The sequence below is a fragment of the Lissotriton helveticus genome, chromosome 4_1 (assembly GCF_964261635.1).
Source record: "Lissotriton helveticus chromosome 4_1, aLisHel1.1, whole genome shotgun sequence".
Classification (NCBI taxonomy): domain Eukaryota; kingdom Metazoa; phylum Chordata; class Amphibia; order Caudata; family Salamandridae; genus Lissotriton; species Lissotriton helveticus.
In genome coordinates this window covers 1601249937-1601267014 of record NC_136063.1, presented here as the reverse complement: position 1 = coordinate 1601267014, position 17078 = coordinate 1601249937, and the positions used below count along the sequence as shown (strand labels likewise).

General features: G+C 43.5%; 1 protein-coding gene across 1 annotated transcript in view; it reads left to right on the top strand.

The window, feature by feature from the left end:
• EEPD1 (endonuclease/exonuclease/phosphatase family domain containing 1) overlaps nt 1-17078 on the top strand; it is a 311216-nt gene that overhangs the window by 250148 nt on the left and 43990 nt on the right. Inside the window, exons 4-5 of the mRNA XM_078688223.1 lie at nt 6690-6824; nt 7769-7898. Coding sequence (XP_078544349.1) covers nt 6690-6824; nt 7769-7898 — 265 coding nt within the window. The remainder of the gene's footprint in view (nt 1-6689; nt 6825-7768; nt 7899-17078) is intronic.

Below are 17078 nucleotides of genomic sequence, written 5' to 3'. Positions count from 1 at the left end.
AGCCTGGCCGGGGCAATCCGCCCGACATCCTAATGGGCCCCCAAGTGCGTGCTATGTGAATAAACCGCTTGTCTTCTTCCATGCTCAGGAGCTCAGCCTTTTAGGAACTGATTGTATTCTGTCTTGCTTCTATTTAGGAAAACAGCTGAATGAGTCATTTGCCACCAACTTTAGATGTTTGCCAAAGTTTATAAATGTCTCTGTCCAATGCAGACGGCATAGAGCTGGTGGTCAAATGAATACCAGACGTCCAGAAAATGATAACTGACAACGGTGGGGCTGGTTTGCTGATATTAGTAGACTTTTCAGCTGCATTCAATCCTCTTAACAATACTATGGTGATACAGAAGTGAAACTCCATGGGCATCTAAGATTGTTCCTTGGAATACGTTGGGATTGCCCTTCCAAGACTGGGCAGTGGCCCTCCGCCATCTTGCTTCTCCGCTAAAGTTGAGCACTGCAGTGTGGCTTAAAGCATCGGAGTCAGAGAACGAGCTCATCTATATATTCCTGTTGGCTACATACAGATGGTTGTGGAATAAGTGGCTTCCCCACTGAAACCAAAACATTACTGTTATGGGTGCGGTATCTGACCCACAGCTTTCTGTTCTACAGAACTTGGTGCCCCCTTAAAGCTCCAAACAACAAAAGAAGAGAGGTCCGGTCACACACAAAATATTTGAGCAAGGAGATAAGTGGGTAATATTAATCACAGTCACTCCGTTTGAGTAGGAAAGCCCTCACACACCGACCTGGTCAGTGTCATGCTTCATCATCGGGCCCCACCGAAGAGACCGAGTGTCTCTTCGGTGTGCTGCGACGCCAGAAATACTGCGGAGCTGGTCGTGTGGGGAGGACGTGTTGTGGAAATTGCTAAATTAAAAGTGACTGAGGGTATCGGAAAAACTTTTAATGAATGATCCCTAAGACACGTGTAAGTGGTATATGTGTCTGAATTTAAAGGCCAAGGTTTTTAGGATTTTGATTAAATTCAGCTAAATACCACAAGTTTTAAAATCAGTCAACATGTTTCTGCCTTATCTGTGGTATATATTCACCATGGCATTCTTCAGGACTATACCCCGGCGGTATGGACACTCTAATAGTCCACCCTGACCTGGGGACGTGTAAGTGAAAAAAGAAAAGTGAAAAAAGTGCTTAAAAATTAGAAGAGCAATTGCTCATTCCAAAAAAACCCAAAAATTCAGGGGTGTGTCAGCACTTTAAAACAGGGCGCTATTAGCACCATGGGTCTCGGGAGGAGGATTGGAGCGCGCTTGGCACATCGCCCTCTGCGCTCACAACCCGCTTGTCAACCTGCAAGATTCCTCTGAACCGGACCCCGACGTCGGGGTCCGGTTCAGAGGAATCTTGCAGGTTGACAAGCGGGTTGTGAGCGCCGAGGGCGATGTGCCAAGCGCGCTCCAATCCTCCTCCCGAGACCCATGGTGCTAATAGCGCCCTGTTTTAAAGTGCTGACACACCCCTGAATTTTTGGTTTTTTTTGGAATGAGCAATTGCTCTTCTAATTTTTAAGCACTTTTTTCACTTTTCTTTTTTCACTTACACGTCCCCAGGTCAGGGTGGACTATTAGAGTGTCCATACCGCCGGGGTATAGTCCTGAAGAATGCTATGGTGAATATATACCACAGATAAGGCAGAAACATGTTGACTGATTTTAAAACTTGTGGTATTTAGCTGAATTTAATCAAAATCCTAAAAACCTTGGCCTTTAAATTCAGACACATATACCACTTACACGTGTCTTAGGGATCATTCATTAAAAGTTTTTCCGATACCCTCAGTCACTTTTAATTTAGCAATTTCCACAACACGTCCTCCCCACACGACCAGCTCCGCAGTATTTCTGGCGTCGCAGCACACCGAAGAGACACTCGGTCTCTTCGGTGGGGCCCGATGATGAAGCATGACACTGACCAGGTCGGTGTGTGAGGGCTTTCCTACTCAAACGGAGTGACTGTGATTAATATTACCCACTTATCTCCTTGCTCAAATATTTTGTGTGTGACCGGACCTCTCTTCTTTTGTTGTTTGATACTTAACTGGGGTGTAAGAGAGTGTCTCTGACCTTCCCTACCTCTCTCGTTGTTGATATATATGCCCCCTTAAAGCTGTCACAAAAGGTAAATACTTAGGAGTAACTTAAACTCCGAATCATCTCTGAGTCCACCGATACTAATTGTGGTCAAAGATGACTGTTTCGGTTTCTGAGTTCTAAAGATATCCTGCACTTTTTGAAGCTGACACCAAAAATGCATGCAGTGATTGCCTTAATAACCTCACTATTTGGTTATGCCTTCAGTGTTGATCTTACCTCTCCATTTACCAATGTTGTTTTCGATAAAGAAAGAAAAAAATGCATTTTCTTGGTTTCATCCTTTCTACAGCTTAACCACCGGGTACCCCTTGAAATATATTGTTAAAACAGAGTGTTTAGGGTTCTCTGGAGTTTAATATTGCCTAATCGCATATCCCCAGGTTTGCATGCCCTTCACTGATTACCCGTTTTGAAGCAAAAGTCAAGTTTAATGCACGTCGCATTGCACACTGGGCTTGGGGAGAGTCTTGTGTTCATTCTAAGCCACCTCAAACAATTTAACCCTCCTAGGATGTTGCTCTTTGTCGTTCACTGGCTGCCTAGAGTACCATAGTCGAAGTTATACTGATTTGGTGGTCGAGCTGCCTCTCTACAGGTGGCCTAGTAGTGGAAATCTCCACCCCCTGAGATAGTGAATCTGGACAATGGCTTGTTCTTTGGGGGGGCACTGAAGGCAGATGGTTCACCATCCTAGTAAGGCATGGGGCTGATCCTGGCTGTCTCTATGAACTAGAAAACGCCCAATAATATGGCATGAATTAGCACAGGCTTCTCTAACTAGTAGCTCGTGAGCTAGTTAGCTTTACAGCTACCTGGAAGTAACTCTCCTGTGTGAAGCCGCTTCAACTAAAGTAGAAGCTCATGCTTGGTTGAATTAATATATGTGCATTTGAAACAAAAAGGGGTGTATTTACAGAACTCGTAAGCTCGTGTGTGGAGAAACAGTAGAATTTCCAAAATATATTTAAAGCTGATATTTGAGTGAGAAATCAAAAAGTATTGGGGAGATTAATTAATAATATAAATTTGGTGCCAGGGACATTGCACCTATGGCTATCATTTATTACATATATAGAGGTATTCCACATTGACAAGGCATTTTTACATTACTGCTAGCAGTCATGTCTGATGCACTGAAGTGATCTCTGCTAGTAATTTTTGCATTTGGTGGCCACTAATGTAATCTTGTCTGATGTGGTAACTACTACATCACTAATAATGTTAGTAGTTTGGTTGGATTTTTTATTGAACATAAGTAGCTCTTATTACAGAAAAGGTTGGAGACCCCTGGCATAGCATAACATAGCATAACACAACTGCTTATAACCCCTTGTGCAGTGTCTCACTCTTCACATCAATTTGCGAGGACCCAATCTGCTGTCTAGTTTCTGTACTGTTGTACAGTGCGGCACAACGTTGCCACGCTAATAAAAGATTTCTCTAGATGCTTCAGTAGCTATCTGAGAGGCAGCTTTTCTGGGGCAGCTGTAATGCACATTACTGAGTATATTTTCCAGCCTGTTTGAGTTCGTGAACCCCAAGTTAAGTTTAGCACTGCCCGAATCTGTGATTCTGCAAACTGCCTCTTGCCAGTGTTGGCTGCAGCCCAAGAAATAACTCATTTCTGATTTTTCCTCTGAGGAAGAGAAATGATGAGACCTGGGCATTTCAAAAATTTCCCTTTCGATAATTCTGCATACAACATCATGCACTTAATGAAACTGACGTCAGTATTGATTTGACAACATTCATTTGTCAGGCCGAGCTAGGACTCGTGAACTCCAAACGTTAGCAAAAATGGCAAGATGTGTTAAGGCTTTTAAATGCAAAAGCTGAGCTTGTAGAAAGGCTAGCTTCAGTGTGCTGGTCTTAAAGCAGCCCTGGCAGGTTCTTAGGGCAGCACTGGAGCGGATAATCAGACTGGGAGACAATGAAGCCCCCTGTCACCCTCAGGCCCTTTGATAAAAATGGCGGTGCAATGGAGAGACCTAAGAAAAAGCACATGATCTCTCAGTCCCATTTCCATGTATTATAACAATTGCACTGTTTATTCATATAATGTTTCATTCCCACATTCTCTCCAGCTGTGCATCAGCCTGCGGTTGACAAAAGTTCTGCGATATGGAATAAGTGGCTTGACGAGTACCACCGTCGGGTTCAAACCTTCTGCTTCGCATTCTCTTTTTTTTTCATTCTTTACATTTTTCTGTTTTCACCGTTTGCTCTTTTTTCCTTCGTTTTAGTGTGCTTGCATTTTATGGAAGGTTAGCATCCTACCATACATACATAGGAAATGATTGCACATTCAGTAAGAATGATGTTGTTCTGGTATGTGAAATGGTAGGTTTTGCTATTGATACTTCGTGAGGATAGAAGAAAGCAATGGTCTGTGGTGCAGTACGGTATACGAATGAAGCAAAATGCACAAGGCTTCACTCTGCACTCTGAGTTGGCCGCAAAGCACACATGGAACATAAAAGTATGCGCTGGGTTTTTACCTTATATCCATTACAAGAATAGCATAATTTACATTCACTCCTGTGAGAAACATTGCCATTTAACACTCACACATTTTCCTAAGTTGCCTTCTTCGCAAAAAAGACTTTTCACGCACATTTGCTTGTGTGACATTACCGGATTAGTTTCCATGAAACTGCATTTCCTTACAAATTACACTTAGTAACAGCAATGGTGGCTTGACTAAGGTCTTGGCTTGGAAGCAAGGATGCTTTTTGTTATAAACAAACAAGCATTTCCAGTTTGGGGCAGAGGAACACTTCCTGTCATTGCGAGGTCACTACAGGCTGAAACCTTAGCCCAGCTGCTTACTGATCCCTCTGCGAAGCGAGATGTCCAACCGTGACCAAGACAGGAACGACATACTTTCCCTTCAGGTGATGGGGGTTGGATCATCCAATAGGGAATTCTTGGCAGAACACACACACACACGCCAGATACTTAGCAAGGAACGCATGATAGGAGTATGCTATATATATCAATATACCATTTTATATGCTTGCTTATATACATTGTTTTAGCAAAATGGTGCAACTATTCACTTTGTTCACTGTCCTTATAGTGCTAATTACTTTTATCTGCCTGTCTATTGATCATTGCAGCACATATATATTATATACAAGAATTATGATGGTTCAATAAATATTGAAATCACCCCTCTCTGTATTGTTCGTATATGTCTCAGAGAGAGAGAGCACGAGTACCTGAGTGAAAGGGTTCTAGATCTGTTACCATGATTCCTGGGGTAGTCAGAGTTGTCATATTCTGTGGTTGCCCAAGCCATTTGCCACCTATCTAGGTTCATGGGTGCTTATGATGGCGCTGTGAGCTATCTGGTCTATAGGACAACAAATCCTGGGGGGGGGGGGGGGCGCAATCAGGCTGGCACCACCCCAAACGCACAGTTCCTACTGTAAAGTGGAAACTACACGACACTCCTATGTTTTGCCCGGGTGATTTCCACTACGTTCTACCTGGAGGATATTCCTTGGGCAAAACACTATGGTAGATGTGACACTGCACAAAGATGAACACAAAGGCTATTTTCCAAAGTTACTTTTGACAAATGCAACTCACTTTGTTACTGTGCTAATTAAATATCTTGTGTGTCTTGCTTTTTTCAAAACCAAATTTTCGATCTGAAAAAAGTAGTTATTAAGTGCCTAAACAGCTTTATACCATACATCAAAGCTTTTTCACCATGCACCCAGTACTGTGCTTGTAGTGTTTGTCTACGCCTGCAAATGCCTCATTATCTGTTCAGCTGGAGAGACTGTGTGGGACATAGGAAATATCGCTGATACGTGCATAAATGGTTCTTCACTCATCGATTACCTTGGTATTAAATAAAAAAGCCTGTAGTGTTGGTTTATAATGTTCCATGTGCACTGGCCTTGTCATCCGCTCAGTTGGACTATCCATACGTGACAAAGAGATTTTGTCGGCAAGTCTGGAGGATGGTGGGCTGCTTCCTAAGATGGATTCCTCAGCCCACCTAACCATGAAAGTAGCAATAAAGGAAGGACCACCATACAAGTTCTTCATGGGCACAACATGCATGATTTACTGCAGCAGATAAATAATGCTCTCAATTGTTGTGCCAGACCCAGAAGCAATGCATTGTTTTACGCCTTTCTCTTAATGAAATATTTAAAAAATGTTTTTGTAAAATGAATATTTTTACCCCATTAAAAAAAATGGCCACGAAGGAGGATCAGGCAAGCATTCCCAGACAAACTTGACAAGTTCAGTTCACACACTGATCGGCACAATATTGGATGGTATTACAATATTTTCAAAGGATGCATTGCATCTTATGAGGTCCAGTATGTCTACCTTCCGCGAAAGTTAACAACAAAAACCAAGAGCAGGAATAATGTGGTGAAGCTGCTAATTCAGTACTCCTGGCCTCAGCAAATGACAAGTAATTTGATAAAAGTACTAACTAAAATACCAATTTGAACAAGTCATTTAACAGCTTTACAATCTGGTGACAGAGCAGCAAGAAGCCTCACTAGGCACAATTGATTACCGGCTCTTCTTTTCTTTCAGGGTGCAGGGTATTGTGGCTTCTTGTGGGATACGACTGCGGGTATAGAGCTTAAAGAGGCCAGTCTGGAAGACAACCTACAGACGAACGGCAACGGGAGGCACATGTGTCCGCAGCACTATTTCGCACATTTCAAGGTAACCATCTTAGGCCCTTTCTAGATCAGTTTGGGTATTGGGTTTACCTGTATGGATAACTAAAAATCCAATGTTCTTAATGTCAACATTGAAATGAGTACTGGCAACATGCAATGCTATGATGCGTTCTGTCCACCCAGTTTTTAGTGCCATTGTTGTGGAACAAACTTATGGTTTTGAGCAAACACAAGAGAACGCACCTGTAAAAAGACGTGTTGCAGTTAAAAAACGTGTTAATTTTATAATTCTGAACATCAAGACTATTCTTGAAAACATTGGTCTTTTTGGTACGTAACGCCCCCATATCTCACACAAACGCCATTTAAAGGTGACCAGTGGCCAGATGCTTGAATTGCTGAATTATTTTATAATACTGCTTCCGCCATGACCCAACATCAGCTCATTGAGAGGTTGTAATTCCAAAGGTGACCCAATGGCAGGAGTCGACACAGCCCCTCTGTCTGTCAGTTCCGGTGCACCTCCAATCATCCCTTATGGGTTATCGCGCTTAGGAGCGGAGGTAGATCACCATCTTAGGCCTCTTGGGTGACACAACAGTGGGACTACCTGGGCAGGGAAGGGATGGGGTTTCAAGCCAGCACAAGGAGATGAATGTGTTTCCTCCTTAAGCCTAGCAGTAACCCCAACCATTTGCCTATACATTCCTGCCCAAACATGTTGGTGGCCGTAGTGTGGCAGTAATAAAGTAGTGATGGGGGAAGGAATAGATACTGCCAGTAAAGCTAATGTTCCTTCACCCTCTGTTCCGTCTCAAGGTCAAGTGCTGCAGGTTGAGGGAGGAAATGTCGGTTGCTCCTCCAGCCAATGCATTACTATGAACATGAATGCTGTCTGTCATTTAAGGAACGAATAGCAAAAATAAAATGGCAGAGCATTTTTTTATTTTCCTCACTGTATTTTTAATGGCATTTCCTTCTCTCTAGATCGGAACAAATGAAATCACAATGGTGAACATTCACCTCCCATCTGCCACGGTGGACAGCGAAGTAAAGAGTCACAGTGACAACCACAGATTAGCAACATTTGTACAGACACTGCCAGAAGCACTGAAGGGTATGTACTTATTGTTGCATATGAACAACAAAAACCCGCACGCGACTGCTTGAGGATTTCCCATTTAAGGCAGCTTTGAAGGTAATAAATGGTTAAGTACGAGGAGCGCAAAGTCTTGGTCCCCTAATCGCAACATATATTTTCTGTGGGTGTGACATATACCTCACTTAGGTGTGACATTCTACTAATTTTGTTGTAAGTAAGTCAGGGATGTGGGCATGTGGAACAAACTTTAAGCTTTGTGAATTTGGTAACCATGGTTTGCACTTTATTTCTTCTCTGGGGTAAAGAATGTGGAGATCTATAATTAAGAATGATCTGTTTCCCCAGTGAGGAAAAATATTCTTATACGATAAATCTTTTATTGACATGGACTGGTATTTTTCTTTTTTTGTAGTCTTTTCCTTTCTTTTCTCTCAATTTTTTTTCCTTTCATGTTTATTTTCCAACTCATTCTCACATTCTGTTCCCATTTTGTCTTCTTTATTTAATTTGTTTTTCTTTTCCTTCTGCTTCTCATTCACTTTTTTCATTACTTTTTCTCCAATATTTAAGTTTTCAGCTTTTGCTCTTTTTTCCTTTCTTTTAACTTGCTTGCATTTGGTGAAACGTTAGTACCATACTTAGCAAATGTTTGTACATACATACAATAAGAAGAATGAAGTTGTTGTGGTATGCGAAGTGGTAGGTTTTGCGATTAGTTATTGGTGAGCATAGGAGAAGGCAGTGGTCTTTGCTGCTATATGGGAAAAAAACCTCTCTCCTTGCAGTGTATATGAGAGATTCAATTATTGTCTCTTATTAGTGATGTGTGTTTCAGTGCACGGGTAGCTGCATTTTGTTTTTGCAAGTCATGTTTTTTCACAATGAAGGTTCTTTTCGAGTACATTTAAGCGTGTAGCATAATCAGTTTATTGTTGATTACTTTTAATCAACACAACAAAAGTTTTAAAAAATGTACAATAGCTATGAAATATTGGAATGGAACTTCTCCAGTATTAGGGTGTCTTTCATAGATTCACATGCTTGAATCATTCCTCGTCGTCAAAGTGGGAGTCCCATGGCACATAAAATAGCAATATATCAATAGAATAACAATAGCATAGCTAAAAAATCCATAGGAAGTATTCTAACATAGCAATCAATAGGATTTTTTTTTCACTTTAGTAACTCGTCCAAGTCATTAGATATAGTCCAAACTCCAGCCAATCAGCTCCCTCTAGAACCTTCTCCCCAGAGGCTCAGACCGTCAGATTTTCTACCGCGCGTCATGTGAAGGGAGTCTCCCTGAGGTCTGCTCAGTACTTCAAATTTTCTCTTCAGGAATTCTTCAAAACATCTTCACTACAATGTCTACTACAAAGAGATCACTCTTCAGACACCGAGTCTTGTGGGACACAGCAACTTCATTCTAAAGACCCACACAAAAAGTGTATCTACTGCCTCTACCCTGACCATCAGGTGAGAGATTGTAAAATATGCAGGACTTTTCCTCAAAAGACCTTAAGAGACAGAGAGGGACGTCTTCTTCTGTGGCTACAGAAGCTCAAGACGAAGGATAACCCATGATCATATGTTGAGAGTGATTCCTCTCTCAAGACTGTTGCCTCTAAGAAAAGGGCTGGTGAGGCGTAGATGGCATCTCCTAAGGCTAAGGTGCCGAAGAAACACCACGCATCTAAGCCTGAATACCAGCGATCCTCATCAAAAGGGGCTCCTGCTCTCCCTAAGAGTCAGTCTCCACCCTCTACGCCTCCGAGATCTAAGACTCGGGCATCAAAATCTCAGGCTGAGAGACTTTTGCCTCAGAAACCTGGCATCTCGTTGACGAGCTCATGATTGATCCCTCTGTCAACAAAGTCCTCTGTCATCACAACTACGTCAACGACTGCCAGCTTCTCTTCGCCTCAACCTGCTATGGTGATGTCATCGGTGTCTTCTACGGCGACGCTTGTGTCGGTGACGGTGAGGACTCATTCATCTACCACCTCCCTCTCTTCGTCGTTGACGAAAAAGAAGCATCGTCGACGGACGACTCTTCGTCGAGGAGACGGTCGATGCCCTCCAAGGATCAGCCTGTTTCGTCATCGCCTGCCTCGTCGACGGTTGCTTCCTCGACGGTTGATTCGTCGACGGTTGCTACATCGACGGCAATGAAACCTTCACAGACAGAGGTTTAACTATGTCTCTCGTCGACGGCTGCAGTTTCATCAGCGGAATCTTTGGTTTCACCTCCAGGTTTGATGCCTCTAGTTCCTTTGAAGCCTTCAGCAGCTCTTTTGCCACATTTAGAACCAAAGAATGTTCCCTTGCTTCAACCTAGACAATCTTTAATGGACCATTTATTACTAATTCAAGCATCTCCTAATCTTCCAGTGGAACTGTTTGATTATGGGGTGGATGAGAAGGATTCAGATTAGGATGATAGGTTTCGGGCTGCTCGTAGTCCTTCGAAGCTTCTCATCAAGTGCCAGGATATAGAGGATGACCAAGAATATGACTATTACTCAGACTGAAAATCAGACAGCACAGATGCCTGTGTCACTCATTTCTAATTTGCAACATATGCTTGATGATTACTACTGCCGTTTTCCTCCTTCAGAGACAGTTTCATCTGTACCTCAAACCCCTATTCCTGCACCTTCATCAATCATAGGGCCGCCCCCTCCAGCTTCTCCGGTGGCATCAAGATCTCAAAACAAAGATGACACACACAACACTGATGAAGACAGGGAAGAGGGGGAGTTAGGTGATAGATCCCTACTTACTGAGTGGTATAATGATCAAATCCAGGCTCTTTCGGCTTTCACTCCAACTCCTGTTGACTCTCCACCTGTTGATATAGGTGGATTTCAGTTCTCATGGACAGAGCGGCCAAGAGATTCCTTCTCTCTATGGTCACCTAAACAGAGGACTGTTTCCTATATGATTTCAAAGATCAAGCACAGAAACCGGTACGGGCTATACCTATAATTGATTTCATCTGGCAGGAGGGTTTGAGGGTCATGAAAACCTCTGCCTCCATTTCTGCAGTCCTGCCATGCCTGGATAAGAAAGACAAGACCCGGACAATTCACCAGCCTGTCTAATTGGTCACCCGAAGCCGGACTCGGTTATTTCTCAGGCGGCACAACGTCGTGCGAGGAATCCCTCGTCTCCTTTGTTGGCTCCTCCTGATCGAGAGGGCAGACGCCTTGAATCCATTGGGAATTTTTTTTCCACCATGGCGGCAGCTACTGTCCGGGCGGCTAATTCCCTTGCTATCCGAGGCAGCTATGACAGGCAAATGTGGTCGGACATTTCCCCCTTTATCGACATGTTGCCTGAAGCCTCTAAATTGGAAGCTTTGAAGATTCTCCAAGAGGGTGAGCGGATCTCTGCTGATATCATTGACTGGGCAGTGGATGTCTCTTCCACTGGTTTTTGCCAACTAGCAGGGGCATCAGTCCTCCGACGGCAGGGCTGGTTAAAAGCTACTTCTTTTTGGCAGGAAGTACAAACTAAAATTATCGATATGCCTTACGACGGAGAATCACTTTTCGGGCAGCACATTGACGACGCCCTCCAGGCGATTAAAAAGGATACCGACACTGCACATGCTCTTGGCACTTTACAATTTAAAATATTGCCTTTTCGTGGTGCGAGGGGTCGTGGTTCCTCCTATTTTTTTCGAGGAGGCTACAATCAAACCCGCAGTACCAATCCTAACAGGGACAATGCGTTACTCTTCCTCCCAGCAGCAGCAGTCTTTTAGTCAACCGTCAGCTGCCTCTTATAAGTAGTACAGAGGGAAATCTTCCTACAGGGGCAGAGATTCCTCAAAAAAGCAGTGACAGCCGCCACCTGCCAACCACTCTACCCATCAACCCAACCAAGGTTGGAGGGCGAATCTCCCATTTCTTCTCAAACTGGTCTGCCATAACTACAGATGGATGGGTTTTGGACATAGTGTTCAGAGGACACACTCTAGAATTTGTAAAATTTCCCCCAAACTCTCCTCCCTGAGTTCCTCCTCCTGCCCATCTGAAGGAACCTTTATATCAAATCAAAGTCATGTTAAATAAAGGAGCGATCGAAGTGGTACCAAATTTACAAAAGGGTGCAGGTTTCTATTCAAGATTCTTCCTCATCAAGAAAAAATCGTTGCGCCCCATTCTGGACCTTCGTTCCTTCAACAAGTTCCTCAAGAAACAATCATTCCGGATGTTGTCTCTCCAAGAAGTACTTCAATTACTGTCTCAAGGGGATTACATGACAACCCTGGACCTTCAAGATGCCTATTTTCATGTCCCCATCCTACCCAGACATAGGAAATTCCTGAGCTTCAGAGTGGCTGGCAGAGACTTCCTATTCAAGGTCCTTCCCTTTGGCCTCCGCTGTGCGCCCCGAGTGTTCACCAAGGTCTTGGCACCAATGGCAGCACACCTTCGTGAAGCTGGTATCCAATTATTTCCCTACCTCGACGACTGCCTTATAAAGGCGCAGTCGTTCACAATTGGAACCAGACACACTCTAACATGCCGGTTTCTGTTTCAGTCTCTGGGCCTTTCCATAAATCTGGAGAAGTCGCACTTCACCCCCTCTCAAGTGCGGACTTTCTTGGGAACCATCATAAACACTCCGCAAGCAAAGGCGTTTGTATCAAACGAAAGACAACAACGAATTTGCAAACTGGCATCTCTCCTCCGCACAAGAAAGGCAATTTCTGTTCGACAGTTCAAGTCGCCTCTGGGGATGCTATCTTCCGGCATCCCTCTAATTCCCAACTGTCGCCTCAAAATGTGACCCTTACAGGAGGAACTCGACAAACAATGGCAACAGGTCTCAGGGTCCTTTGACGATGTCGTCAACATCACATTATGGATGCAAAAAGCATTGTTATGGTGGACTCCCATGCCAAACATCTCAGCACGCCGCTCGTTTGTAGTGGGCGCTCCAAATTTCATCCTCCGGACAGACGCCTCCCTCAAGAGATGGGGGCGCATCCTCAGGGCCTCAAAGTCAAGGGCAAATGGGATACACAGCAACGAACTTGGCACATAAACTTCTTGGAACTACTTTGCGATATTCCTGGCGCTGAAATCCTTTTGCACCCTTCTTCATGGAGCTTCAGTGTTGATCCGGACAGACAACACAACAAGCATGCATCATGTAAACAAACAAGGAGGCATGAGGTCCACTTTGCTATCCCTACAAGCTCAGCAAATTTGGAATTGGGCAATTCAACATCATATAACTTTAAAACAGTTCAGGTTCCGGGAGTGTCCAACATTCTAGCGGACTCCCTGAGCAGGTCAATCTCGTCCAATCACGAGTGGGAACTTCATGAACCAATACTGGACCGCATCTTTCAGGTTTGCAGACGCCCCAATCTGGATTTGTTTGTGACCAAACGGAACCGCCAATGCCCATTCTACGCAAGTTGACTTCCCCAACCAAGGTCGTAAGGGAATACTTTATTAATGAACTGGTCAAAATGTATGCTTACCCTTTTCCACCGATTCATCTAGTCCCAAGGGTGCTTCGGAAAATGCGGAGAGAAGCCTGTCGCATTCTTCTCGTAGCCTCCGGGATGGCCTCGCCAGATTTGGTTTTCAGAGCTACGCCTTCTTCGGTTGGAGTGCAATCCGATTGTGCTTCGTCCAATTCCGGATCTTCTTACTACGAACCAAGGACAGGTCTGCCATCCGGATCCAACAGCTCTGCGATTGGCAGCCTGGCGCCTGAACACTATGAGTTTGCCAAATTAGTTATCCCTTTGGACTGCAGGGAGGTCCTTGCTAACGCCAGGGCACCCTCCACTATCAAAACCTACAAACTTAAGAGGAAACGGTTTTGTTTTTGGTGTGAAGCTTCAAATGTTCACCCAGTTCATTCTACGCTGGAGCAACTTTTGCCTTTTTCTTACAATTAGCTAAATCTGGGCTCTCTCACTCTACCCTTAAGTTTTTTCTGGTCGCAATTTCCAGATTCTGACAGGATGGTTCCAACTCTTTTTATTCTTCAAGAATAATACAACAATTTTTCAAAGGCTTATTTCGAATGTTCCCACCAATACGACGTCCACCTCCGTCTTGGCATCTGAACATTGTGTTGGCTCAACTCATGAAGTCCCGATTTGAGCCCATTCATAGGGCTGATCTCAAATTCATCTCTTGAAAGACTTTATTGCTTTTAGCTCTTACTTCTACTCGACGAGTCAGCGACATACAGGCTTTTACTATTAAACCGCCTTATCTTCAATTCACCAAAGACTCGGTGGTGCTCTGCAGTAACCCGGCCTTTATCCCTAAAGTACCTTCTGATTTCCACTTAAATGCAAAAAATGGAAGCAGACTTGCACAGCTGAATAAAGCTTCAGTAAAACCAATTGCAAGGTTGTAGCGTGCTCCCAGGGTTATAACGCCGACTGGCCTTTCAGCGTGAAATTCAAAGACTAATACACAGCTCCCCCCACTGGAAGGAGACTCCCGGTGCACAGCTTGAAAAAGACAATCCTGTCTTGTAAATGTACTTCAGTTCATCCAAAATGTAATCACAGCGAATGCTTGGAAAGGTTCATCAATGATTTATTCCATACATCCGATTGTTTTCATAAATCATAAATCTTTCCAGATGCCTGGAATCGACATCATTCAAAAATCAAATTTTCAATTCAACATAACTCCCAGCATAACTCCCAATGCATTTCGGGCTGTACAGAAGCCCTTCCTCAGGGGATCGCTCTAAGAACATAAAGGAAAACAAAACAGTTTCAGTATCATGTGATACCAACTACAATCCAAAACCATAGTCTCACGAGTGTACCGTTAATACTGCATTAAAAATAAACCTAAATGCTCCTAAGTACTCTTGAAGAGGTGAATCATAATCAAAATTTGTGCGCATGCATAAACATATGTGTGAAGCACTCAAAAATGAAAAAATGATAACAATGATAAAAACGGTGCGCTGATATAAAGTATAGTCCAGTGTGCACGCTAAAAAAGATAAGCGCTGCCTGAAATCTCCCCAGACCGAGAGAGTCTCAATGTTTAAATTGCGCGCGGCGTGAGCAAAGTTCCAATTGTCATGCGATCCCAGTAACATTCCCTTGTATGCAATTGTTGCAATTACTGCAGTTGTAGCATGGTCTCAAACCTTTATATGTTGTCAGATGATCCTGTTCCTTGGGTTTGGACGCTTATTAATTTGCTGGCTGCCCCGTTTTTCGAGGCTGCCCGCTGTGGACACACATAGCCGGCACACGCACTTCGTGGCATGTAAGTACCTCGCGTTGAGGACGCTGATAGCGGTATCACTGGGTTTAGTGGCATGATGCACTGGGATCGCATGACAATTGGAACTTTGCTCACGCCGCGCGCAATTTAAACATTGAGACTCTCTCGGTCTGGGGAGATTTCAGGCAGCGCTTATCTTTTTTAGCGTGCACACTGGACTATACTTTATATCAGCGCACCGTTTTTATCATTGTTATCATTTTTTCATTTTTGAGTGCTTCACACATATGTTTATGCATGCGCACGAATTTTGATTATGATTCACCTCTTCAAGAGTACTTAGGAGCATTTAGGTTTATTTTTAATGCAGTATTAACGGTACACTCGTGAGACTATGGTTTTGGGTTGTAGTTGGTATCACATGATACTGAAACTGTTTTGTTTTCCTTTATGTTCTTAGAGCGATCCCCTGAGGAAGGGCTTCTGTACAGCCCGAAATGCATTGGGAGTTATGCTGGGAGTTATGTTGAATTGAAAATTTGATTTTTGAATGATGTCGATTCCAGGCATCTGGAAAGATTTATGATTTATGAAAACAATCGGATGTATGGAATAAATCATTGATGAACCTTTCCAAGCATTCGCTGTGATTACATTTTGGATGAACTGAAGTACATTTACAAGACAGGATTGTCTTTTTCAAGCTGTGCACCGGGAGTCTCCTTCCAGTGGGGGGAGCTGTGTATTAGTCTTCCACTTAAATGCGCCAGTCCTCCTAATACTTTTTTACCTGATCCACAGTCGCCGACTGAAAAGACTTTCCACTCTTTAGATGTTCCTGTCCGTAAAACTGATCAACTGTTTATAGCCTACGGCAGGATGCGTATAGGTCATCCAGTAACTAAACAGACTATTGCACGTTGGATATCTAGTACAATTCCTTTTGTCATCAGCAAGAGGGGAAGACACTTCAAACAGTCAAGGCTCATTCTACCAGGGCGGATGTATGACATTACAACGCATACTTTTACAACGCCTACCTTTACATCGCATGTTTTACAACGCATACCTTTACAACGCATAGTGCTTTTAGGCGCTGGATAGTGAATTGTTTAATTTACTATTCCTACTCCAGTCCCCGTGGATAGTAGGGAAGGTGTTGGATAGTACATTAAACCTATTCCCTATCCTAGAGCGCCCCCCAGCGCAATGCGTTTTAATAGTTTGCGTTGTAAAAGTTGCGTTGTAAAGGCACTGCGTGGTAAAAGTTGCGTTGTAAAGGTTGTTTATCTACCAGGGCAGTCTCCTCTTCTGCTGCTCTATTTAGAGGTGTGCCTCTTCACCTGATTTGTAGAGCTGCCACATGGTCCAGCAGACACACCTTAATGAAGCACTACTGTCTGGAAGCTGCCGAAAATGCGGACACAGCGGTGGGGCAAGCCGTGCTATGTTATCTTTTTAAGTAAGGTGAGCCTCTGTTTTCTTCCCTCCTCCTGCACAGGTTAGTGAGCAAGCCTGCTGGGCAGGCGAAACAGTAACCGGCTGACATTAAATTAATTGTTTGCAAGGACAGGACGTTGACTCTCTTGTTGTAAGGAGTGTGGCAGATTAATCGGACTGTGCCTGGAGGTCCGTTTTCCGTTGACACGCCCTCTGAACTGGCGCCAGCGGATTTTCTTGGTGTACGTGGAGTATATATTTATATATATATATATATATATATATATATATTCACTGAAAAAACCATAGGTTTCACACCAGTTATAGTTAGGTGGAAATTTTACTCGCATAAAACCATTGAAATTCCCACGTTATAGTTAGTTGGACTCACTATAACTTGCGCGTGCAATGCACTGCTGATGACGTCACATATTACATCACTCATGACATGGTCAATGACATCACTCATGACATCACTGATGACATCTCAAATGACATCACTGATGACAACATCCTTGTG